We start from the raw sequence: 27,334 nt of genomic DNA on the forward strand, positions 1-27,334 counted from the left end.
TTTTTGAGCATATTATGACACAAGAAATTTTATGTGACAAATAATTACAAAACACAAGAACAGATACAAGATATTTCAGGCACTACCCATGTATAATGCACATCCTTATTTTTCCTTCAAAAAGTTGGGCAACAAAGTGCCATTCTACACAGCACAGTATGTTATTTAAATAGCTCGAGATGATACAAAGATCTGAAGCTACAAAGACAGCAGCCACTTCCCAAGATGGCTGCAGGGGGTGGGAGGACATGAGGGTTAGTGCCACAGGGGAGGGGGTGAGAGCTCTCATCAGTGAAGAGGCTGGGGCAGACTGGCTGAGTCCCACACTTTCTTTTTTCATATAATTAGTTGAGACATTTGTCCTTAAAACTAGGCTGTGCAGAGAGAATGGATAACTCAGTTCCAGATCATCCCTGTTAGTTAGCATACCCAGGGTGGACCCCAGAGGCCCGCTCACAGTTGTGATCAGGAAAGTCCCAGAAAGTCAGGAAGAGGGTGGCTTACCCTTTGATTCCAGGGGCACCATGGTATTCTAGAGTCCAGGAGGAGTTTGCAGCATTAGAGGAATGGAAGGAGAGCTAAGTACAGAGGAACTGTTTCTACAGAGCCCATGTGGTTTCCTAGAAGAGCACTTCCCAGCCAGGTGTCCTGGAGCGACCTAGGATGGCCCTGAGGCCAGGCAGGAAAGAGCCTGAGTTAGCTTCTCTGAGTGACCCCAGTGGCATGAAAAGAAGGGCCTAGAAGTGCTTGCATCCCCTAGGGTGATAAAAGAATAGCAGAGACTCTGTCTGGGAAGCTTGCTAGAGGGGGTCATTAGTGCCATGGCCAGAAATCTTCTGTGGTCAAAGGCTACAGAGGATGAACAGCCAATCCACAGGGACTCTGCAGTGTCAGATGCTGAGGCAGCAGGCAGGCCCTCCTGCCAGCAAACTGTGTGAGGGTGTTGGAATGGGAAGCAAGCAGAGCCCTGAACCGGAGGCAGCACCAGGAGAGCAGAACAGCAGAACATGGTCCCTCAGCACCCCCTGACGTCCCCTCCCCCACTCCCCCACCACAAGGTCCCCGAAATCTGTCCACTCCTCAACTCATGGGCCTTGTCAAGGAAGAAAAGGAGATGGAGGGAAATTCCAGAGGAGATCATTTTATAAGTAGAGACCCAAAAACCCCAGAATTTATTGATTAAAAATTGTATATTTATTCTTACATGTTTAAATTTCATTCACCTTCAATGATGTACTCCCCATTTGATGCAATATACCTATCAAGACTTTTTCCACTGCTCAAAACAGTCTTTGAATTCATCACTTTTGATGCCTTTTAGTGCTTCTGCCATTTTTTGTTTCACCTCTTCCACATCGGCAAAACGTTTCCCTTTGGGGGCTTTTTCATCTAGGGAAACACACACACAAAAACAGTCGCTTAGGGCATGATCCAGTAAATAGAGAGGGTGGGGTGCAGGGGTTTTGGTCAAAAACCGCTGAACACTCACCGTGGTGTGGGCAAGTGCACTCATAAATCACGCATCATGAAATGAGCAAAAAGAGCCTTCAAAAATTTTTTTTACTGAAGCCAAACTCATCCTCCCACAACAACACCAGCTGGCACACTGATACAGCCAGGTTCCTAAACACTCGCTTAGTGAGGGAAGCCTGTACTGCAAGGGCCCCAAGCTCCAGAAGATAATTCTGTTTTGGGGGCGGCGGGGGGGGGTGTCTCCCTGTGTAATGTTGGAATAGGCCAAGTTACTTGAGAAACACTGATTCTTTATATTATTGGGTAGGTTTTAATTTACCAGATTGAACTAAACATAGTTTCTCACCTCTCATCCAGAGAATGGGACCTTTGAAGGAGACCAGATAGGCTGCAGGAAAATAAAGAGACTTTCCTCTGTATCTAGTGTAAGGTGCAAATTTACAACACTTCTCAATGATTAACAGCCCCCAAAGCCACTGCTAGTCTCTCATCCTGCCCTGTCCCTCTCTTCCTGTGGCACTTCTTCCACCCGTTCCCAAAACAGCCGGGGCCCTCCAAGCCCACCCTTCCCTCTCCTTCGGTGATCATCACTCTCAGAGAACCCACCCATCAGCACCGTGATCGCTCTCCCTCACTCAGCAACAGTCACCCCCTGGACAGACTAATCCGACTGAATCTCGGCTGAGGTGTTGGGGCAGGAACCTGCAGGCCCCGTGCTGTGTTAGGAACTCTCCCTTCAGATGCTGTACTGAGGTGGGGGAGGGGCGCGTGTCTGGGGCTGTGCCTCAGGGGAGACGCTGGAGCAACGGGCTTCAGGGAGCACTTAGAGGCTTAGGGCAGTGGTACTTTCCAGCCGCTATGGGAGAATTTCAATATTTTAACAATCAGCACAGCCAGACTGGTGAGTCCTAACTGGACACCAGAAGCTTCTGTGTCTTCTCTTTCTCTTTCCATTGGAGCCCAGACTCTCCAGAAGCCGCTGTTTCTCTTACTCCCCCCACATCAGGGCTCCCAGCCTCCCTTCCTTCCTTTTCTCCTTCCTCCACACAGTCCCAGCCCCACCCTCGTAGCAGGAGCTGGTGGGTGTAGAGGAGTAAGAGACGCAACAACTGCAAGCGGGAATCTGGGAACTCATCCAGGGTTGGATCAGAAGAAACCGTGGCATGCACGGACCCCACTGGTACTCTGGTCACATTTCCAGAACAGAATTATAAATGGTAGATTTACACTGAAATGAGGACTGCTGTTACACTATTAGATGGAGTCATATGGGCTGGCCAGAAACCTAATTAACTCATTAGGATGGTTCTTGTATGAAAGCAATACATTTATAACTTACTGTTGAATGACTATAAATAAGCCTTTTGGACACAAGCTCTTCTAATTTGAGGATTGTCAGAGTGATGAAATTTCTATGCACTTATTATTTATTTGCAGAAACTTCAAAATATATGCATAATATAATGAGAGAGACCATTTAGTAAAGAAATTAAAGCAAAGAGAAACAGCTATTAGAAAAAAATCAAGCTGAAGCCACAGATGGTTTACAGTTTCAAAATGCATGCCTAAAAGCAAGCCAGGCTTACTACTGGCCAATGCAAAGAAAAAATTCACTAGTTACATGATTCCTGAGACTTTGTTTTGGTCTGATTTCCATGGACAATGGCCAATTATGCCTAGCACTGCAGGCTGAGAAAAATTTCTCCCATGGATCCTCAACAGAGGACTTCACATACTGTACTTATCTAACAGAATAGCTGACATTTAGTGGGAACTCTACAAGTACTTGTCTGTGTTGTTGCCTTCGCATCTCGGAACAACTCTCGGAGGCTCTTCTGAGATGAGGAAAAGGTGGCTCAGAGAAGCTCAGTAATTTGGCCAGGTTACATGTGTCACAAATGGTGGGCCTGGCACTTGACTGGGTCTCTCAGTCTTTGAAGTCCTTGCTATTGGTCACTGCTTTCTGGAATAAGTTCTTTCTGGAATTTCTTATAATCCACTCAGTAGCCGATGACAAAAATATGTGTCAACAGAGGAGCAAATTATCTTCAAACTAGAAGCTGAAAGCATTATTTGTAACACTTTAATTTTTCCTATTAAATTTTGTACTTTCCACTAGTACATTAGTAGGAATAAAAAATTAATGTTAATCTTTCAAGGCTACAAATTCTTTATTTCTCTAGTAAATAAACAGATCAAGTTTTCACCATTCTATGTTTCTTCTTTTGTGTAGATGGCAGTTCGCATGCGGACTCTGAAGGGTTTCCTCACTGTCTGTGAGGAGTTAAGCACAGATGTCAATTCTAAAAGATTCTTTCTTAAACAGTCTCCCATCTTTTGTTTAATTTTTCAGCTCTATAGAAAACAACTTAGTTTTTTTTCCTACTCACAAAAGAAACGTTTCCACTAAAACCCACTGGAAATATGAAATGTTATTTTTCCATCAAAGAAAAGCTTATTACTAATTTATATAGTATTTTCCCTTTGTGTCGCTGAGTGGCATTAAGCGAACGCCTGCAAAGCATCTTAGAGACTAAAGAAGGATTAAAACTGAAGCTAAACCCCCAGGCAGGTTTATGTGCACTGTTTGCACTTTCCTGGGGCTTAACGTCTTTCCGCCTGTCTGTGGAGGATATCGGAGGGCAGCGTTTCTGTCACGAAACTGGACTAATCAACTTAGTTGAGTTAGTATTTAAGGCAAGGTGAATTAATTAAGAGTGTCTGCACCATTTGTCAGATGTGTTTTCAGCCCATAGTCAGAGGAGCTTCTGCGATGTAAAGACAGACAGTCTTTGGATGGTTTTCCCATGAGCAATGTCAAAACCAAGAGGTCTTCACAGAGGACGTAAGTATACAAATCTGCACTTTGATGAGTCCAGACTGAGGCTAGTCACTTTTACTAAAACATTTGCACATGTAAGATGAAAGGGCGATTTTGTCTTAAAAGGAATATAGTTCTGCAGGAGTCTCAAGTAAAAAATGAAGAACTAAGAAAATAATCTTGTATAAATATCATTAATTGCATTCTTCACATAATCACTGGGTGGGTACAATATAAAAATAAAACACAGTGCACTTTGGAAAAATACATGTATATAAAGATTTATCTGTAAATGTTATTAGCTCTGTTACTAGCAGTAAGTTAGCTAATAAATTCTTATTTGGGTGAAGTTACTAAAGAGTAAAGATAAAATACTGCTTCTACCAAATCAAGAAATAAATACTGCCTTGGTTGTTATTCTTTAAGGAAAAGTAAAAGGAAGTTTTTAAAAGATAAAGTCAGCTTGAAGTTGTAAATAAATGTAAGTATTTTGTCATCTTCAAATATATTAAGTGCCTGCCTCTCTGTCACTGCTATACATTTACTATACATTATTGTTTTAGTGGGCTCCCATTGCTGAAGATAACTGTGGGCCAAAAGTTGTCGTGATGCATGGAACACAAAGTGTCAGGGCAGAAAATTTCAGGAGAAACCATTGAGGAACACATGATCGTAATCATGAATATAAACTCATGTTACTATTTGTTAACTTGTTCTCTAAAACTATCTAAAATACCTAAAGTTCAGTTCAATTACACGAGTACTGCTAGAATTTCACTTTAGTCTATGTACAAATTTATATTCAAGAGGTTTCACCTCACAATGTTTTGAAGAAAGTGAACAGAATTTATGCAAGCTCTAGTAGCACATAAACTATTTTGAATTCAAGTAGGAAAGAAATTGTATCATTCCTACTCGTTTAATGATGTCAAAGATTTATGTCATCGTGTCACAATATCTGCAAATGTGCCTAGAACTTTACATTGCAAGAAAGCGTGGGTGGATCTAATGACAATGAGCTTCCAGAAAGGAAAGAAGTAAGAGGTAAGGGCACCAAACACATGCCATTTGTCTTCAGCATCACTTTCCAAGGTACCCACAGTGATGCGATGTGTTTAAAAAGTACTAAAGCACATGCCTTTAGTAAAAGTGAAATATATTTTATGACCACTGCCAAATGCTTCTGTATTAACTGTTTTTGTTGGCAGTACTACAGTGATAACTCATTTTTGTTTATACTGTTTTAGAATAACAGAAAAAGTGCTTATTGTAATTTAAAACCAAAATTAAGTTTAGCTGCCTTGTAAAAGTAGAATGTTATCGGCATCATTCAAACCAGCAGGAAAGAATTCTCTAAACTTCCTGTACATGGCAAAGATGGGGTAGGGAGGGAGTACACAGTGACCCAGAGTGGAAGGCCTATTGATGAGAGACTCAGAGCAGAGTCTGGGAGAGGGATTAGAGAGATTTCTGCAAAACAAAGTGGGAGGAATTGGTTTGGAGTTGTTGGGGTACCAGCTGAAGGAAGGTCAAGAAAATGAACAAGAAACCAGACCCTGACTTGTCAAAATTACCTGAAGGAATGTTTCATAATGGAAAAGTCACGTTCAATTTTAAGTTGTTTTTGACACACATCCCCCTCCAGTCGGCCAAGACCTCAGTAAAGTCGGCTACACAGTACACACTGTGAATGGCTTTATGTGGATATTGAGAGAAATGCACTACATTCTGAGTCGGTGAGCCATGGAGTAGACTGGGAGCCCCACGAGAGCAAAAACTCATAGACAATGTGCCCACAAGGATGAAATCCCCAAGACTGGGCAGAAGCCTTGTGGAAGAGGTGGGGTGGGGACTGAAGGTGACATTAGTCACTCAGATTTTAAGGAACAATGTCATTTGTCCTGTTATAAATTACTGTGATGCATATTTGGGTTGGAGATATTTTAAAATATTTCTTCCACTTGAAATAAGTACTTGGATAATTTTAGAATTCCCTTGTAATCTTCTCAAGAAATATGGGATTCTACAATTAGAACAGTCAAGTATTTTATGCCAATTTATTCGTCTAGTCTTACCTGGAACTTCATTTCAATTCACAAATGTATTCCGAATACAATAATTTGTATTTTATACAATATTTTATGTAATTATTCTTAAAATGTTTTGTATTAAAGGTAAAAATAATTTTTTCACACTTCTAACTATAGATATGAGAAATTAGCGTGATTTCTCTTTTCACAGCAAATTTTTCTTTTAGAAGTATTCGACAATGAAATGCTTTGAAGCAGCTCTTTCTGCCTTCCTAATTTTAAAAATGATTTCCCATTTATAATTTTTAAAAACTAAAATATACTTCAAGAAGTGTGAACTATGCTTTGGCATTAAAATGCTTTTCAGGACCCACATTAATATAGGACACTTAGAATAGTGAATATTTGAAGATCCTGAGGATGGTTTTATACCTTAACAAAAGACCTCTAAAGATATCTCCTTCTCATTTTAATTTAAGAATTTATATTTATTTTTCTCAGAATTTTAGAAACACTTAATTCTACTGATCTTCCTTTTACCAAATACAGCAGTTATTTAAAAATTAATTTACTGAAAATGAATATACCCTAGAATTCATGCATCATACATGCAATAAATATTCTCTAAATAATTGCTCAAAAGCAGGGTTAGCCAAACTCAAACTGCACCAACTTTATTGAATGGTCATAGTATAGTCAATGAGAAACCGAAATAGATCAAATTTGCTTCTAGCTGCTGTGGACCAGCTTTTGTTCCCGGCTACTGTGGACCAGGCAAGCATTCAGTAAAAATCTGCTGATTTGGCAAGGGCTTTAGTTCATGAAGTTCATGTCTTACTATTACTGCCCTAATCAGTTGAGACAGAATTAGCACTAGCTAAGTCTCCTGTGTGCTGTCTGAAGGGGTTCATTGAGGGTAAGAGTCTGAAGACAAAGATTAAGGAGTCCTCATCCTCCTAAAGTGCTGAGCATCCAGGATTAGAGCTCTGGGTCAGAGAAATCCAGCTGAATGCAAACCTAAGCACCAGCGCTCTCCCGAAGCTCGGGTTACCTCCTGTGTAAGATGGACATTCCAGTCTGCACTTTGACTCAAAAGCATTTCATCTGCCGTAGCAAAGTGACCTTGCTTCACAACGTGTCTACATGTTTTTTTTAATGAAGAGGATACCCAGAAAATGTAAAAGTATTTAGGGACTCATAGGTTGACCCTATGACTCAGTATCTCCAAAATAGTGTGTATACAGGAACAGAGATTTGGAGCCTCAACTATCTACCTGGCTAATGAAGTGAAAGATTGGGTCAATCCCAATATATTTCCTTGGCAGTGTCCTGGTAATATTTGCTTCAAGATATAATTTGGTTCAGGGCAGCCAAACTGGTCTGTATGGATACATATCATTATACATTTGTCAAAACCCACAGAATGTATGACATTTAGCATGAACCCATGGGTGACAGTGATGTGTCAAGGTAGGTTTATCGATTGTAACAAGTGTACCACTCTAGAGAAAACTATAAATTGGTGGGAGAGAGGCATATGGCAATTCTCTGTGCTGTCAACTCAATTTTGCTGTGAACCTGAAAATACAAATATGAAGTTATTCTTTTGAAGATTTGATTTATATATTTTTAGAGAGGGGGGAAGGGAGGGAGAAAGAGAGAGAGAGAAACATGGATGTGAGAGAGAAACATCCATCAGTTGCCTCTTGCACACACTTTGGTCCTACTGGGGACCAAACCCAGGCATGTGCCCCGACAGGGAGTCGAACTGGCAACCCTTTGCTTTGTGGGATGATCCCCAAACAACTGAACCACACTGGTCAGGGAAGTTATTTTATATGTAATTTTGATAAAACAAAAGATTACAGGCATAACATCAAAACAAAAGGCACCTTAGTTTGTTCAGGCTGCTATAACAGAAAACTATAGTCTGAGTGGCTTACAAACACGGGAATTTCCCAGAGGCAGGAAGTCCAAGATGCAGATGCCAGTAGATTCAGCGTCTGTGAGGACTTCTTCCTGGTTCATAGACGGGCATGTTTTTGCTGAGTCCTCATGTGGCAGGAGGGTGAGGGAGATCTCTGTTGTCTCATTTCTAAAGGCATTAACCCCATTCATGAGGGATCCATCGCCTCCAAAATACTCCACCTCCAAACACCGTCACATTGGGGATTAGGTTACGACGTAGGAATTTGGGGGAAAGGGGTACATAGACATTTAGTCTACAACACCAGGCAATGATTTTTTTAAGAAAATTTGGGCAGCAATAGATATGGTAGTGATAAGTAAAGAAGCACTTGCTCACCAAAGACAGTCAAGTGGAGGCCAGAATCATAACACGTAGGTGTGGTAGGTGTCAGTGACTTCTCCCCAGAGACCTCAACGACATCAGGATATTTGCTTAGACATTGGAAATAAGTTACACTTTAAGTAATAACTTGGTGGACTGATTAAAAAATAATAAACTACCATATCAAAAGTATAACAGAATTTTATAGATTACATTGAACTCCCTTGGAATTGCAAAAAGAAAGCCAGACCCAAGAGCCTTAGAATCCAGAACAGATATGGTACCAAGCAGGGTTTTAGATTAGATTTAAAGTAGATGAGACTTGTCTCTGATGACTCATTTCTTCATCTTCATTAGCCTGATAACCTTGTGTTCCCCACTTATTTCACTGAACATGTGACCGACAGTGGAAAAAAACCCGCTGTGTCATTGCAGATAATGGACCCTACAGAGCCTCGTAGAAATACGCCTGTGGCTGGCGAGCCTGGCAGTCCGGAAGAAAGGCATCTGTACCGATTATCCAGTGGAATGACATTAGAAGGTAACTGCTTTGCCTCAACTGCACTAGACACGTTGCTGCCTGATCCCGGATGTTCTCGCCAACTTCTGAGTTCACCTGCAACTGTGGAGGTCATTTTCCACCTCAAGCACCTGCATTGCTCAACCTCGGTTTGTTGGACCAGGCTCAGGCATAACCCAGATGTGAGGGAGAAGTGTGCCAACAAAAATTAATTGGCAAATAGCCAACTCTTTGTCCTTCATTGGGACATTTCTCCCGTGTGTACCACACGGTTTCTTAGAGGATCCCCAGCAGGGCTGAGCACCAGTTGCCCACAGTGGTGACTCACACATACCTCACCCCTTATTGGCTTTTCCTTTCCTGATTTCACTTCCCCACTCTCTCATCATGTGGGCTTCTTAGGGTCACCTCCCCATAAACTCCCTGCACTCAAGCTTTTGTCTCAAGGCCTGCTTAAGGGGAATCCCAAATAAAACAGTCTCATCTACTTTTGATGACTGATTTCCACAGCATTTCCTGAGTGGGTATGTGAGAAGAAGAGGGGTGTCAACGTCTAGGCAATTCTTGCACTGGGGGAATTCTGCACCACTCCCTTTCTTCCTTCTCCTTCCTCCTGGTTCACCTCAGGCACCACATAAAGTGCAAGAGGAGCACTATATTTTATACTTTCAAAGATTCTATCTCATTCATTGATAAATTCAAATTCTGCAAATGATAGTCACTTTGTGACAGAAATCAAAGTTCATAATGTTTCAAAATGAAACACCAGTTTTGTCCCACGTTGTACTGTTGTGGTGGCTGTGCCCCAAATCTCACGTGGTGGACCTGCAATGTGAAGCCACAGAGCAGTGTCCTTGCCAGAATCGCAGGCCCATGGCTGCCGTATCCCCAGCCTGCACTCTGTGTTGGCATTCTCCCCATGACTGGCAGGCACCCAGCAGATATTTTTATTCTAATCCCAATAGAGATTACAGTGAAAATACATCAGCACTTTTACAATGTGACAGATATATATATAGCGAAAGCAAATGTTAAGTGACCCATGGACTTGAATTTCCAATTTGGTCAGTAGGTTTAAGTCTGATAAAGACGCTAAAGAAGTGATGCTTACTTAAATATCACTATATTTTTAGTTATTGAAGCATATGAATGTATTGACCATTTACTATTTAAATCACAAAGAAAGGAAGAAAGAATGAAAGATCATGACTCTGAAAAGCAGAATTTTTCTTCATAATTTCCTTTTTTTTTCAAACATAGTTGCAGGTATATTGTTTTTTGTTTGCTTGTTTGTTTTGATTGACAACTAAGGATGAAGAAGAAGGTAAAATGACCTGTTTGACTAGTACCTATTTAGTATTTAAAATTATTCAAAGGACATTAATAATTAACACAAATATAAGGCAAAATATTATCCCCTTGACAAGTGTCTCTTTTTTCTGATCTGAAGACAAAGCCATGAATCCTTGTGCTTATGCATGTTTGAATTTAACTTGGTCATTTGTTCTCATTAAATACAGTCTCATGCTTTCAGCCTATATCCCTTCTAATTAGACATATTTTTAGCTATTAAGGAGATTGCCCATTCTTTTTTGTTTTAATCTTATCAATTACATAGGAATATTTTTCCAATGACTGAACATAAAGGAGAATACATGCATTTTTACCTCTGGAAACATACAAATCAAAGTACATTGTAAGAAAGGCAGGTGGTATTTCTAGAATCTTGCAAGGCTGGTTTAACTTTATTATTGCTTGTAGTGTGATGATATTACCTGTGGACTCCACAACAAATTTCAAGGGCACATGGATAAAACACTGAGTTCTACGGTTGTATCTGGGTGCTTACATTCGAGGGCTTTTTGTGTAACTTGGGCAGCTAGCCTTCCCAAGTGTTGAGAAAATACAGATGGCGTTCATTGTGTTTAAGAAAAATTCAAATAGTTCTCAAAAAGTAGAGATGTTTATTGATATACTTTTCTGGTTCTTTTTAGAATTCCACCAGTGGCGAGAGGTACTGATGATAAATCCAACGATGGCCATGAACCCTTTACTGACAGCATCAGGGCAGCAAAGGATCCCGCTGGCTCCCTCACCATTTGAACCTCCAACTGTGGACAGGTATTTCTTTCCAACATAATACTGTGGTCAAAGAGAACATGGACACTCAGTCATTAAGGTTTTGAATGATTTTAACCCCAGAGTTGTTTTATGGTCTAATGTAATTTCATTAACATAAGTGAACTGTGGTGCAGTAATTCACATCAAAACACTCTGCTGGCTGTATGTACCTTCAATGCACTTCCCACCATTTCCCTTTTGAAGCCTGCTTGACATACTCTGCAAAGAGCTGATGAGCATTTTCACTACGTGACAGGCATTGTGCAGATGCAAACACCGGTGAAGTCTGTAAGAGCTGCCATAACAAAATGCTACACACTGGGTGGCTTAAACAACAGAAATTTATTTCTCATGGTTCTAGAGGCTCAATGTTCTAGATCAAAGCGCCAGCAGAGTTGGTTTGTGGTGAGACCTCTCTCCTTGGCTTGCAGACAGCTCTTCTTGCTGTGTCCTCACGTGGCCTCTTGCTCTCTACATATGCACACCTGGTACCTCTTTCTCTTCTTATAAGGACACCAGTCCTGTTGGATTAAAACTCCACCCTTTGGTCTTCATTCAACCTTAATTGCCCCTTAAAGGCCTTATCTCTAAGTACAATCACATTGTGGGTTAGGACTTCCACATATAGAATTGAGGGGACACAATTTAGTTCATAATAATTGGGTACCCTGCACTTCCTATAATAGAATAATTCATTCTTTTCAATAAAAGTGACATCATCAGTATCTACATTGCACACGGGCAGTTTTCTACCTTATCTTCTTCAGAATATTTTGGCATTTTGAGGAAAAATTTAAAATCTATTATTTATTCTTGTTCACGGAGTGTGAACAATAAATTTGACTTCTAGAGACCACTGAATTTTGGCAAAATAAATAAACCACCTACCCAGGAGGTCAACCAGATGGCAAAACCAAAGCCAAATATCTCCATTAAATGAGAAAAGAATGTTGTGCTCAGACCAGTATGTTGGGGTGGCTCAAACCTGAGACTTGGCTTCTCCACCAACTACTGGACCCCTGAGCTCTGTGAGGTCACTCAGCCACCAGCCCAGCCAGCCAGCAGCATGGCCAGTGTGTGTGCAGCTGCTGGGACTCGGGTTCCTAGATCTCTGTGTTCCACTCCATGGGTGTGTGAGGTAGCAGGGGGTCTGGGGACCTGGTGGGCATAGGGGGCATCCAGAAAGAGGAGACTATGAATGCCTGAATGACCACCTGGCCTCCTACTGGGAGAAGATAAGGAGCCTGGAAGCTGATAGTTGGAGACCAAAAAGTAAAATCTGGGAACATCTGGAGAAGAAGAAACCCCAGGTCAGAGACTAGAAGCATTACTTCAGGACCATTAAGGACGTGAGAACCCAGATCTTTGCAACTTCTGTGGACAATGTCTGCATTGTTCTGCAGGTTGACAATGCCAGCCTTTCTGCTGAAGACTTCAGAGTCAAGAATGAGATGGAGCTGGCCATGCAACAGTCTGTGGAGAGTGACGTGAATGGGCTCTGAAAGGTCACTGATGACATAAATATCACTCAGCTGCAGCTGGAAACAGAGGTCAAGACTCTGAAGGAGGAGCTGTTCCTTAGGAAGAAGAACCACTAACAGGAAGTAAATGGTCTACAAGGCCAGATTGCCAAGTCTGGGTTGCCCGTAGAGTTGGATGTCTCCACATCTCAGAACCTAATCAAGATAATGGCGGACATGGGGGTCCAATCTGACAAGCTGGCTCAGAAGAACTGAGAGGAACTAGACAAGTACTGGTCTCAGCAGATTGAGGAGAGCACCACAAGGGTCACTTCACAGATCACTGAGCTAGAAACTGCTGAAACGACATTCATGGAGCTAAGACGTGTCGTCCAGCCCTTGGAAATCAACCTGGACTCCATGAGAAATCTGAAGGCCAGCTTAGAGAACAGCCTTGGGGAGGTGGAGACACACTATGCCATGCAGATGGAACAGCTCCACAGGATTCTGCTGCTCCTGGAGTCAGAGCTGGCTCAGCCCCAGGCAGAGGGGCAGCAGCAGCCCCAGGAGTATGAGGCCCTGCTGATCATCAAGGTCAAGCTGGAGGCTAAGATCATTGTCATTGCCACCTACTGAAAGAAGGGGAGGACTTTGATCTTGGTGACACCTCAGACAGTAACAACTCCCTGCAATCCATCCAAAAGATGATCACCCACAGGATTATGGATGGCAAAGTGGTGTTCAAGGTCAATGACACCAAAGTTCTGAGGCATTAAGGCAGCAGAAGTGGAGCACCCTTGCAGGGCAGGGGCAGAAGGCCAATAAAGAGTTCAGAGATCAATGAACTTTTTTTTTAAAGGAACATTATGTTGGTCATGGAAAATCAGATTTTTTTCTTTCAGACATCCCTAAAACTTTCCTTTCCTGATTTCTCTGTTGTTGTCAGTCAGGTCAACCCTTCCTTACTAGAGTTCTTCCTGCCAATCTTTCTCCCCATATTTCTACTTAAACTAATAGAGAGTACAGGAATTTTATATTTACTTTTGGGAAGAGATGATAGGATCCCGTATGGCAATTAAAAAACTCACTGCCTATGCAATGGAAATTTTCTACAATTCCATCCTCATTTTATCTATTTGATATCTTTCTCCCTAGAGATTTATTGCCTTCCACTGTAGCTCCAACTGACCCAAGACAGTTTTGTGTTCCATCCCAATTTGGATCCTCTGTTCTACCAAATGCAAGCATGCCGAACATGATGCCCAATTGTGTTTATTCAGGTATGAGCAGTCGATGGCTGTCCTCTGCGGAGCCACTGTGAACTGGATGGTTGCAGGACGTAGCAGTTGTGCTTGCAGCTTCTGCAGTTAGTACTTAGGTCTAAATTACCACTGTGTGACCAACTGTAAGTTGCTTCACTCCTCCTACCCAATTTACTGATGAATAACATGAAAATCTGCAACATTACTATCTGTCTTATCGTCCATGTAAGGAACTGATGAAGTCATGAGATGAGATCTGAAAGTTAAAGGGGCTTAGGGAAGTTTGTATGTGGCCTGTTAGGTCTTAGTGGGGACTTGCCTTTTATTCTGAGTAAGAATGGAAAGCTTTTGATGAGTTTGAACAAGTAATGACATGGTCGGACTTACTTTTTACCAGGACCACTCTGGCTGCTGTTCTGGGAACAGTCTTGATACAACCAAGTTCTGAGGATAAACTGATGGTAGTAAATAGGCTGTTGGAATAGTCAAAAGATTATGATGGCTTGGCCCTGGGTGGTGACAGTAGGAATAGTAAGAAATGATTGGATTCTGTAACTATTTTGAGGGTAGAAACAACAGGGTTTTCTCATAGTTAAGATATGAGGTGTGAGAAAGAGTGTTAAGAATGACATCAAATCTTTTGGTCTGAGCAATCAAAAAAGTGAAGTGGCTGTTTATGGAGTTGAGGGATACTGTGATAGGAGCAGAGTTCTTGAGGGAAGGAGAGATATTATGAGCTCAGTTTTGCTTGTATTACAATTGAGATACATAACAGACGACCAATGAGAGACATCAGGAAGGCAGCTGAAGTCCAGGCAGGACTTCTGGAGATACTGTCAAGATGATTTTGGAAGTTATCAGCATACATGAGACTAGATGAGATCATCTATATAGTGAGTGTGGATAAAAGTTAAAAGAGTGATCTCTGGGACATATCAACAGCATTGAGAGATGCAGAAGAACAAGGGAGAGAGAAAAGGAGCAACCAGTGAAGCTGGAGAAAATCCAGGAGAGTGTGGAGGCCTAGAAGGCAAGGGAAGAAATTATTTAAGGAGAGATTGGGCAACTGTGTCAAGTATGCCACCCATAGATCAAGTAGATGAGGACTAAAGATACATGATTAGATTTAGCTACGTGGGTGTCATTGGTAATCTTGATAAGAGCCATTTCATTGGAGTGATGACAGTGAAAACATGACTGGTGGGGCCTCCAGAGAGACTAGGAGGCGAGAATTTTCTTACCACATTGAAGATAAAACTGATGCAACTTATCACCCCAAAACTATATTCATGAGTTTCTGTTTGTCCCTGTTTCCCAGCTCCAACAAGTCTTGATAGATAGGAACAGTGTGAGTGAAAAGCCTGCCCCAAAAAGAAATATGGTTGGTACCAGGGCCAGTGAAGACACTGGCCTGCCTGGATTTGAGCTACCCCAGCGCATGGATCCTCTGCATTGAGATTGGGCATTCGAGCAGCTGTGAAACTAAAAACCCACCCTGGAGTGGCCAGAGGAGCAAATAAGACAGCTGCTTCTGGATGGAGGTCCCATTCAGCAGCAAGAACCCAGTAAATCGATTGTCATGGTTACAGATGACAGATGAAGAGACCACTGACTCAGAGTGTCCCTCACAGAGATGGAGAATTCAGAAACTGCCAGTTATTTGGATACAAACAGGCAGGTTGACCATCTGTCCCAGAAACATAGGTCAGGTCTCTCACCTCAAGGCTGATATGCAAGCAAGTAAGCAAAGGCAAGGCAAGGCCTCAGTACTATGGAAACTAAGCTTCTAAGTAAGTTAGCAACATAGAAATTAAGACAACGGCCTATTTCAAAAATTGGGATGTTAGGTAGGGAGTGACTTGTTACGGTTTGACTAATACTAAGTTTGAGGTCAGTTATTTGGGAAAGAGAAAAATACCTGGAACAGGTTTGGTGAGTCTGGATTTCAAAAGGTCCTAAAATCTCGTGATTAGAATTGTGTTCTCCACTCTGGAATTTTCACACGGACTTTCTCTGCATCTGTGGGTAGTACGCCATGAGCTGGCACTTTCATGCATGTCAGCCGGTTAAAGGTGAATCTTGAAGCCACTGAACTATAAAAATATACAGCTTTAGAGTCAGAAGGATTTTTAGAGGTCACCTCACCTAACTCCTGCTTTTTAAAAATGACAACAGATCTCAAAAAAGTATATCGTGGTTTATTTCAAGATAGATTATTATTAATAGTTTAATGAGCTCACAGAGCAAGTACAAGAAAAAGCTCTAGCCTCCATGATACTTACCCTCCTTTTGGGGAGAACAGACATAAACAAGTAAAAATATAGTTGAACAAAACTATGTACAGTTTGTGTGTCTATTACTATTAGAGTGCACTCTGTGGACCTGTACTGGTCTGTGAAGTGTTTGTACAACTGAATGTATAAATGGAGAGAATAAGGGCTTAGGAACTTTTATAGCAATTTGATAGGGTAGTTTTATGTCTATTAATGTCATACTCTAAAAAAATTTTTGCTTGCGTTTGTTCTTGTTTGCATTTCATTTTTCTAAAAAAAATCACTTTATTGTATTTTTTTTTAAGTGTTGGTCCATGATGAGTTGGAAATTTAAAAAGAAAAAAATGTTCTCACCACAGATGGTTTGAGAAACACCAGTAAAGACTTTAAGCACTTTGACAGTGTACATGAAGAAAAAAATCAATATAGCATGAAGTTACTAGGCAAGAGTTGGCCTTAAATTCTGGTTATGCTCCCATTATTTCAAGACATTTTAGAAGGTTGACGCAAGCAAAGAATATGATTGCTACCCAACTCAGTTGAAATTGTTTCAGAAAACATATTTTCCTCAGATACACCAAAATGCTCACACAGAGAACTACATATTTTATCCACTTAAGTCATGCATTTATTTCTAGGGATTTCAGTGCATCAGGAAGTACTTACAATTTTTTTAAAGATCAACTAAATCCTCTTGTACCAAAGAGGAAAAAAGGCTATCAATTTTTACTTCAAAAGCAGGAGATCAAGAGAGCCACAGTTTATTTCATCTTTTTCTTTTTGAGAAATGGCAGGAAATATCACCAGTCATGAGACCCATCCTTAAAGAAAAAAATGATGTGGTGTCATCGTGCCCTCACCAACACGACTCTAAGATGCTGAATAGCAGTGAACTGACACTGCTTCCAACACTGTGCTCAACCGTTATTTGCGAATACTGTTCTAATCTTAAACTTTTTCATTATTTTCAAATGGATATTGTTCATTTGTCTGTGGGGTGGATGGTGATTTTCTTTCTTAAGGTTGGGGCATTTTACCACCTGAATCCTTAAAGGCAATGGCCAGAAGGAATGAAATGATTCAAAGGCAGCATACTGCCAGGTAACGTAACGGTGTTGCTTTATTTGTTTTCTATGCATCCACTTGTTTGTTTATTCATCTGTTTGAGATAGAGAAGTAAATAGATGCAGCTATATATACATTCATTTTTTATTATAGTTGTATATTGTTGCATTTGTGTATGTTGTTAGATTTGTGTGCACATGTACACTGAATGAATGTATATGTATATATCTATGTATACATCCCTTTATATAGATATATACACACATGCACTGATTAGTTGTGATTACTTACAAAAACATTTCAAGAATATTACAAAAAGAAATATATATATGGTAAAAGCAAGACTAGAAAATTACATAGTGAAGCTAAGCTTATAGACCCTAATAGTTTTTCAAAGTCTCATGACTCCAATGCCTAGCTGCAATTCCTCTGAAATTCATACTGGCATTTTTGTCTTCAATGATTTCAATTCTATCCAGAGGTAGAGACCAAGCTTGCCAATCCCACTTCTCATGTCCACCCAGCAGTGGCCTTTAGCTGTAGCTACCAGGAGAAAGAGAAGGGTATGACTAGAGTATGACCTGTGGGGAAAAGAAGGTAACCTAAGAGATCCAGGTGATAACCAATAAGCAAACTAAGCCCTCTTCCCCTCCTCCCAGCCCTTGACCTTTGAAGTAATTTGTAACAGTTGAGACTTGCACTGACTTCCTGCATTTCTTGAGTCCCTCTAAAATTATATGGCAAGGTTGAACAACCTCTTCCAGAGCTTCAGTTTCTTTGAGGATTAATCTCTGGCAAGAAACTGCCCTGTGCGGCATTATTGATTTATATTAAAAATTTATATAAATTTAACAGGCAAATCTGTTGAATTTGTCATATCTAGTAGAGGTAAATCTCTACAGACTGGCCTTGGGCTTCCATTGTGACAGTTAGCCATGCCCCTTACCCTCAGATCTTAGCCTAAAGTTTCCTTCCCAGTGGCTTAATGGGGGATTTGTGTTTTCAACCAACAAACTTCAGATAAGCAGTGTGAAGACTCACAGGAAAAACAGAGATGCTGTATGAGGAAAGGCAGAAGGCTATTAAAATTATATTTCAGTTTTTAAATTTTTATTGAACTTACTGGAGTGACATTTGTTAATAAAATTATACACACTTCAGGTGTGCAGTTCTATAATACATCATATGTATATCGTATTTGTTCACCACCCAAAGTCAAGTCTCCTTCCATCACCAAAAAATTATATGTGTAATGGTTTTCTTAGGTTGTGTAAAATGCATTGTTTTGTTTTTAGGATGGAAATGGAAATGCATGCCATTTACCAGCAAAGAAGAATAGAACAAGTGAATCCCAAGGGATTAGCAAGTCTAGGGATACCATTCCTCTATGGCTCCAGTATCTCAGCCGGCCCAACCACCTGCCACCGAAGGGCCATGCTCCCTGCCAGTGACCTGCATTTACACAGACGCTCCCTGAGAAACCTTCATGGAAACCCCATGCTTGTGGCAACTGGTCCACACTTTCTAGAGGGCTGGGGGCAGAAATGTCCTCATCTCAGGAGAGGTGCAGGGAATCAGAAAGTTCTAGACAGTGATACTGAGAGTTCCAAAAGTCAAGCAGAAGAAAAATCCCTAGGCAAGATTCATGTAATTCCCTATAAAGAGGATGAGTATGCAAAAGGCCCAGAAATCGAAGCTCAAAACGATCAGAAGTCAAAAGAAATCAACAAAAAGTCACCCGCAGTTCTCGCCAATACTTGCGGGGAGTTGGAGCCCACCCACAGAAAACCCTGGGGAACCCATGATGCTCGGATGGAAGCTAAGGCCTGGGATGGTGGGAGACAGAAGGTCTCAGAGCAGTTTTCTGCAGCCTGTGGTGAAAAGAATGGGGTTTACCCTCCACTTCCTCAACAATCTTTGCCAGGCAGGTATCCAGGCACCAACAACCAATGCAGATTCTCATGAACCGCCGGTCGTCAAGTCCTTAAGTATTTACACAATAAACCCAAACCATCTTGCTACTTTTTATCCTTCCTCTGCTTTACTCTATTTAGAATGACCTCTTCTTGAGGTCACTTTATTACTTTAGTTCCAAGAAACCATATCAGTGAAATTCATCTCTGTATACTGCTGCATAGAGAATTTACAGCAAAGGTAAGGAAGGCAAGTATGAGGAAGGATGGGGAAACCTACCAGAATTTTTCATTAAAATTTTAATTTAATTTCTTGTTAATTTTTTCAACACAAAATAGAGGGATTCTTGCCTAAAAGTATGAATTCTATCTGTATTTAAGTGCAGAAAAAAATAGACAAACGTAGCATTAACTTTCAGTGCCCATCACTGTTAATGATACCTTCTGATCTAAAAGTATAAACTCACCACTCTCCCCAAAACACTGAATAGTTTTCTAGAACTTCTTTAGATAAAAATATTTTAAAACACAAGGACTGGGGGAATGGGTCGTGATCTAGCCACCAGACCAACTGCTTCCCTTGTAAAGTGTTAATTTGCCATTTTGATGAAGATATGCAGCTAAACCCTTGGGTCACCCAGAGAGCATGATAAATCAGTACCATCACAGAACATGGTGGTGTTAATCCACAGAATGAAATCCACGGGGCATTTCTATTAAAATCTGGGAGAAGCAGCTCTGGAACTTCTTTGTTTACTTACTGTGGTCATTAAAGATCTTTTAGACAAAGAAAAGAAAGGAGGCAGCTAAGCTTTTTAAAAAACATCTCTCGATAACTCTTAATATTTTTAAGGAGTCTCCATGCAGATCTACATAAAGAGATCACTCTGCAATAATAAAATATGAGGGAATTAATGTAGCTATACATGAAACTCTGCTCTTAGCACCCCCCCTTTCCCATGGAAATTTTATACCACAAAATAATTTTCTTTCCATTTTTAAGGAACACATGTGCTGGTTACAAGTGGGCAAAACCTGTCTTTGGATGAAGATATTCAGAAATGGACCGTGAGTGACGTGCACGACTTCATTAGTGGCCTTCCAGGGTGTTCAGACTATGCTCAGGTGACCTACATTTAAGTATTTTCATAAAAGTATGACACTTTGAAATACACTGCCTTTACAATGAGTTGTATCAAACTTGCATTGTGTCCTCAGACAGGATTCCTAATAATCTCCCCCTTTTTTATCTCAAGGGCTACTCTGGGACAGGACTGTTTGGTGGAGTTGGGCCCCGTGTCTGGCTTAAGTTTTTACTCCATCGAGACTCCTGAGAGGGGGGAATTCTCCCCAGATTAGGAGATGCAGAGACCAAAGATCCAAAAAGGATGGGAAATGTCTACTACCTTCCCTATTCATCCATAAACCAACACTTGGGGGGCACGTACTTCTGCACTAGAAGTTTTTGGCTACTCATAGTAGGTAACGGAAATATATATACTACATTTTAAAAAGGATAAGAAGGCAATAGATCTGAAAAGCTGGAAATCAACTGTTTCAAAATCCTTTATTTATGCTAGGACAATATACAAAACTACATACACACATAATTCAATCTAGTAGATAAATATCATATTCTTTAAAATGACAATAATGTCAGGACAGTTGAAATGAAGACTAATTTCATTCACATGGGCAAACTGGTGACAAAAATCACGGATCAGCAAGTTTTTGATATGTCAATGCTACATTTTCATGCACATAGTTTACTTTTTCAAGTGATTTAATAACACAATTTCAAGCAACAGTGTGCCTGAAACAGTGTGTCTGGTATCATTGTCCTTATTTGTTAAAATATGTGTTTATATATTGAAGGAAAAACACAAGGCAAGGACATTATGATTTAACAACATCATAATTAACTACATTAGAGATGCTGTTTTTCCAGATCTTGGTTAGAGATATTTTTCTTTATGTAATGCTGTTAATTCTTTTATTTTGTCTTCCATTTATGAGACTTATGGAAAAGTTGTGTAGTAATAATTAAGAGTAAGACTTATGAAACTAGAAAGCAGAAGCTCAAATCCTAGCTTTTCCATTTTTTAGACATGTGATCTAAGACAAGTTATCTCCTTCTTCTCTATGGCTCATTTTTTCATCTGTAAAATGGGGATGGCATAATATATTCTCAAAGGATTGTGGTAAGCAACAAAGGATACCTGGCTTTTGTCAGTACTCAGTAATTGCTAATTTCATCATTATATCAGCCATTAACCTCATGCATGATTTACATTTGATTGTAGACTTCTGATGGATCTGCTTGAACTCTCATTATTATTAATCAGTCAGTGATTCAGTCATAAAAGTGCAGTTCATAATAACCACTCTTGTAATAAATAATGTTACATGCATTTCAAACTTTATCACCCCAAATGTCCTCTTGGAGAGACACAGAATCACATAAACATAAACACCCAAGCGTCGCTGACTCATTATCTCTCGCCAGCAGGATGGCAGTGCTCCCTATCTCACCCAAGAGGCAGAAGTAATTAATTCTAGGTGTTTCTCAAATATGTTTAGGATCAAGTCCTGCTCTTATTTCCTCATTAAAGCCTATTCCTTCTCAGAGGCTACTGGAGAGATAAATTGCAAGAACACTACTGCTCTCCTGGGTGCGACCCCACCACAATGAGTGATGGTGATCTGTACAGAAATAGGAAATCCCCCCTGATGTAATGGGGTGCAGACTGGGTGCAGCAAACTCTTAAGCAGCACTGCTTGCGCACAACCCTCACAAGCGCCATTGTCTAAAACATGCCTTTGGCTTTTACTGACAGCCCCGGGGACCAGTTGAGGTTACACCCACTGTCCCCCACCCTCTTCTTCCTTACCTCTGCCTTAGGTGCTTCCTCAGCAATCTCCCTCCACCTGCCTCTGGTAGGTAGAAAAAGAAATTCAGAAAAAAATTAAAAACCACAACTAAAATCCAAGTCCCTATGCAAATGAACCCTTTTACATAGATATAGAGAGAAGGATGTTGGCTCAGCTGTTCAGGGACATCCAGGAGACCTGGCGACACATTTTGTCTAAGTAAACGTCTAGTTCAAAGAATTCAGCAGATAAAATATTCTCTCTAAACATAACTGAAATTACTAAAAGTATGGCCTCATCTGCACTCGTGAGAGGGAGAATGGGACGCCTTCTCAGAGACAGTGGCATGTTCTGTGTCTTTGCCTCAGGCCCAGGGTTCGCCCACCAAGGCTGGACATTCAGCCCTCACGCACTTCCGGCCCTGGCTACCAGGCTCCCTCTGAAAATGGACCCCCGTGGTTTCCCTCCACTGCTCACTGGAGTTCCTGCCACGGAGAGACAAATGAGGCCACATTTCCACCAGTAGTGTACTGAGCTATTTTCATTGGTGCTCCTTTCTCTGAACGGCCCTGGGATTAAGTAGGAAAAACCCTGGACCAGAAGTACAAACTCTGTTATTCATTAGTTCTCTAACTGGCGAGCTGTGCTTCTTGGACAACTCGCCTAACCTTTTCTATGTCGCTCTCGGTATGTACAAAACAATCATAATAACAATGCCTATTCTTGTTGGGTCGACTATATGTGAACCCTAAGCATGTCATTTTTAAATTTTGTCTTTTAAATTTAGTCTATACCATAATTCTGCAAAGAAGACATTAACAATATTTTGCAGCCAAATAAAACTGACATCAAGGAGGGGGCTAAGGAAAGGAGTAGTTGAAAAATGTGTATGTGACCACAAATCTAGCTTTTTCCATTATAATTACTCTACATTAAGGATATTGGGCCATATGGTTTCTAGTCAAGAGCCCCTAGGAGCTCATAAAAGCGGTAAAAGAGATCTTTAAGTAATTCTTTATGTTTCAATGACACCTAAAAGTGATCACACATTTCCCCAAGAGAAGGCTGTAAGACTAACCCACACTGTCCATTTCTTTTGTTTTGGCCCACATTAATTTGTAGTGGGCCAAATAGTTAATTTTATGTTTAAAATTATGTTTAATTTTTCTGTTTAATTAACTTGGAAAAGAAATAATTACTTAATAAATGTATTTTGTAAATAGCTAAAATACATTAGCACGCAAATCCCTGGTACAGAAGCTTCCCGAGGAGATTCTGGTTTTCAGCTGGTCCTGGGGCATGCCTTCCAAGGCCCGGGACACACAGAGGAAACGAGACAAACGTGGCCCCTCTTCTCAGGGAGCTCACAGTCCAGAAGAAGGACACTAGTCAGGGACTCCAAACCCACGGGACCGTGCTGTGAGAGGGCCGCTATGTGCCGGGCAGGAACACACGGGAGGGCCTCATGGCTCCCTACAGGAAGAAGCACCAACAGTGAGACTTGATGGTGAGCGTACCAGCTGAGGAAGGCAGTGAGGCAGGAGTGAGGCAAAGGAGCAATTTCCAGGCAAGGACCAAGAACCAGAGAGAATTCAGAGTAGCAAATAGTTGGGATTTTGGGAGAAGTTTCTAGCAGCCCAGAGAGAGCCAGGGCCAAGTGGAGAGTGGTGAGAATGGCAAGACAGGAGACTGAAGTTGGAGAGGGGTCACGAGAAGCCTCGAAGACCCAACAATGGCCTATGACTTTATCCTAGAGATGGTCGAGGTTTTATGTGGAAGTGGCACAATTAGCTTTATATTTCTGAAGGATCACTCAGGTTACTCTTACGAAAATGGGTTGCAGGTGTCCAGACTAGTGGGAAACCCTCCTCAGATGAGCAACATTGGAATTTGATTGAGGGTGGGAACAACAGGGCTAGCAGATAAATACGCTTCTAAGTTAGACACATGTTAGAGAAGCTGCAGTGTAGAGAGACACTCACTGAAGCCCAGAGGGAGACCGAGGTGGATCAGGAACAACAAAGATGACCTGGGTCAGATGCATAAGGGACTCTAACATGTAAGTATGGACAAAGAAACAGTACCCACAGAGACGACTCTAAAGGAGAGGGCAGAGGGTGCCCAGGAGGGAGAAGCCGCATGAAGGCAAGGGAAGGACATTTTTCATGAAGGAGTCGTCAACAATGTCAAATGCAGCCACGAGCATAAGAAATACGAGAACTGAACAAATCCATGTGTTTGGAAACAACAGACTCATTAGGGACCCAGAAGAGAGCAGGTGTGACAGACAGGTGAGGGTGGAAGTCGGACCCCTTGAGACTGAGGAATAACTAGGAAGTAAGAACATGGAAACAGAGAGCATCACAACTCTTTTGAGAAACTGGGCTCTAAAGGGCATGAGAGACATGGGCAGTATCTGCAGGCAGAGTGAGGAAGCATGCGCATGTTTATTATTCTTATTGCTTGTTTTATGATGGTGGAGACTTGCTCAAATGCTCATGAGAAAGAGCCAAGGAGGAAAGATGGAAGGCCAGAAAAGGGATTATTTACTGAGTGAGACCCCAAGGTGGGAGGGTGGGAACCCACAAGGAGAGACTGGTTGTCTTTCAATGGTGGGGACCCCTCCTCCACATATCAGGGCAGAGGGAGAAAACATAAGGTTTTAGGCTTGTTAGGCAGAATTAGAGGAAGTTCTTATTTACTGGTTTCTTTTTTTTAAATTAGCAAGTTATATGATCTGTTGAAAATAAGGGAGGATTCTGTAACATCTGAAGTTTGAGGATTGTGAAGGAAGCATGAGAGAGAAAGAAGAGAAAGTTCATCAGTAAATATAGAATCAGCAGGCAGATTGAAGTTGAAGATCATGAGATTATGGTACTATCAATCTGCTCAGCTTTTTTCTATCCATCCCTTCATCTGCCTGGAAGCTTGGCCCACCAGCAGCCTTCCTAGTTTCTGGAAGAAAGGAAGGCGTGGTTACACCCATTACACGGTCAGGACAAACAGACCCTGTTGGAAAGGCCCAGTGGGACAGCTCCACCTACAATCTCCTCTCCTCCCGCTACCGCTTAGCTGAGGCAGTGCACGGAAAGCAGGGCACCTGTAAATGTGAGAGATGAGATTTGTCTGTGAAGGTTTTTACTCACATCTCTTTATTCAGACTATTTGTTCACTCATTAATTTGTCCAGCAACATTTATTGCCTGTCGTCTGCTATGTTCCAGTCACTCCATGACAGGTACATTGGTAAATAAGGCATGAGCCTACCCTCAAATATTAGCTATTCTAGGCTGGAATTGAGTTCTATCAACAGAGAATTACCATGTATTCCAGGATTATTAAAGAGCACAAACAATGCACTACTGGGCACAAAAGAGAGGGTAACTGAAATAAGAAATTCCATAATATTTTGTGCCATACCCCAGAAGTCCTAATATTTCCTCCAAAATGAACACATCTGTATATAACATAAGGAGCTTTTTTTAAAAAAAAAAAGACATTGAGATAAAGCTAACATCTTTCATGTTTTCTAAGGTGTTTAAAGATCATGCAATTGATGGAGAAACTTTGCCCTTGCTCACAGAGGAGCATCTTCGAAGCACCATGGGATTAAAGCTAGGGCCGGCACTCAAGATCCAATTGCAGGTATGGGGACTTTTCCTAGCTAAATACGTATTAATGGGATGACACTCAACAGAAACACGTTACTTTTATCCTGTTGTGATGTTCATAGTACCCATTTAATCTCTTTATTAGCTTTTCCTCTCTGTGGGTGGAGACACAATAGAAGTGAGGGAACCTGAAAACATGGGCCGGGGAAGTAGCACACCTTCCTAGGTAAAGCTGGGAAGGCACAAAGCAGTGGTGTGCTGGGAAACGTTTAACACCCAGCTCTCTTCAGAAACAAAGTGAACCCAGAGTTGTAGCACCTGTCAATTTCTGTGGTGTAAGTACTCCCACCATGGCTGACAGACTCTTAATGTAACCTTGCTTGCTGGATACAGAATCGGAAAGAGATGCCATCTGTGGCTAAGCAGAGAACACTGGGTTATTAAAATAATTAGTAGACTTACTAATTGCTTACTAATTAATAATTACTATAATTATTTTGTCTTCAAAGGTGTCTCAACATGTGGAAAGTATGCTCTACAAGAAAAGTTTTTCACTTCCTACCCATACAAAACAAGCATTCGATCAACCAGCAGATACGTCCCCTCCTCTGGATTTTAATCCCTGGGGTGAAACACTGGACAATACCTGTTCCCAGGATATAATAATTCCTAAAGGAAATGAGCGAGACAGTATGAAAAATTAAAGCTCGCAAGAAACAAGAACTGTCTTAGTCAGTTTTCCAAAGAGTCTAGGATATTCTGAAGGGTGCGTGAGGGTTTCCCAGGGCCAGATGGAGGCTGGGAGGGAGAGAAAGCCAGCCTCCTGAAGTTTCTCTGAGGAGGCCTGGCCCCAGAGGCTTCCCCAAGTGGCCTTAGCACAAAGTGGCTGAAGGTGAACCCTTGGAAGCACAAGCTAAATAAAGGAAAGACTGTGCAAATGTTAGAAAAAGTTGCAGGTGGGGGGTTCCATAAGGAAAACTCAGAAGAAGCCAAAACAGCTGATATTGAAAGAAAAAAAAAAGAGCCCTTTAACCTTTCCTCACTCATTTCCCACTCCCGGGAAAGAGACAAAGGCAGCCCAGTGAAGTCAGAAGGAGGCAGAGGAGAAGGTGAAGCACAAAAAAAAAAAAAAAACAGAGAAACAGAGAAGCTCCTCCTCCTCCTCCCTTTCTCAGTGCAGCCTTCCGAGCCTAAAGCATCTGCCTGAAGGTAGGAAGGGGCAGACATTTTAACCTTCAAGTTCAGAGTCTTATTAGTCAGCATTTTCTTTCTGTCTGACATGACAGTCTGTTATGACTAAAAATAACTAGCAGGCTCCTCATTATCTGAGAGGGACATGAAAAGTCATAATACCCACCTCAGATTTCACCCAAGGGGTGGAGTCGAGTTATCTCTACAAAGCAGGTTTGAATTAGCAAGATGAGGGGAGAAGATTAAAGTGGCTTTCCGCGAGAGGAGGTGGTGTTCCCACCCAGCAGCGACCTCCGAAGAGTACACGTGAAACTGATAACAAGTGTGCTGGGGGGCGGGGAGCTGGGGGGTGGCGGGGGCTGGGTGCCACGGGTGTGAGGGAGACTTACTATACACCCTCTTACACGTTTTGAATTTCTAAGCATGGGAATGGG

At 41.4% G+C, this 27,334-nt stretch overlaps 1 protein-coding gene across 4 annotated transcripts; it reads left to right on the forward strand.

Annotated features, from left to right (window-relative positions):
• Window positions 1-4,080: 4,080 nt before the first annotated feature.
• On the forward strand, window positions 4,081-26,767 carry SAMD7 (sterile alpha motif domain containing 7). Of its 4 annotated transcripts, none has more exons than XM_036017666.1 (9): window positions 4,081-4,318; window positions 9,022-9,155; window positions 11,129-11,255; window positions 13,871-13,995; window positions 17,273-17,351; window positions 18,611-19,239; window positions 20,232-20,353; window positions 25,633-25,743; window positions 26,219-26,767. In XM_036017666.1, the coding sequence occupies exons 1-9, from the start codon at window positions 4,281-4,283 to the stop codon at window positions 26,411-26,413; spliced, it is 1,560 nt and encodes a 519-aa protein (XP_035873559.1). In that variant the 5' UTR covers window positions 4,081-4,280; the 3' UTR covers window positions 26,414-26,767. The 4 variants fall into 4 exon arrangements, with proteins under 4 accessions (XP_035873559.1, XP_028359110.1, XP_035873561.1 ...); XM_028503309.2 differs by having other exon boundaries at window positions 9,050-9,155; XM_036017667.1 differs by lacking the exon at window positions 4,081-4,318 and adding an exon at window positions 5,241-5,338 and having other exon boundaries at window positions 9,050-9,155.
• The last annotated feature ends 567 nt before the right edge of the window (window positions 26,768-27,334 follow it).

This window comes from Phyllostomus discolor, chromosome 2 (assembly GCF_004126475.2).
Source record: "Phyllostomus discolor isolate MPI-MPIP mPhyDis1 chromosome 2, mPhyDis1.pri.v3, whole genome shotgun sequence".
Classification (NCBI taxonomy): Eukaryota; Metazoa; Chordata; class Mammalia; order Chiroptera; family Phyllostomidae; genus Phyllostomus; species Phyllostomus discolor.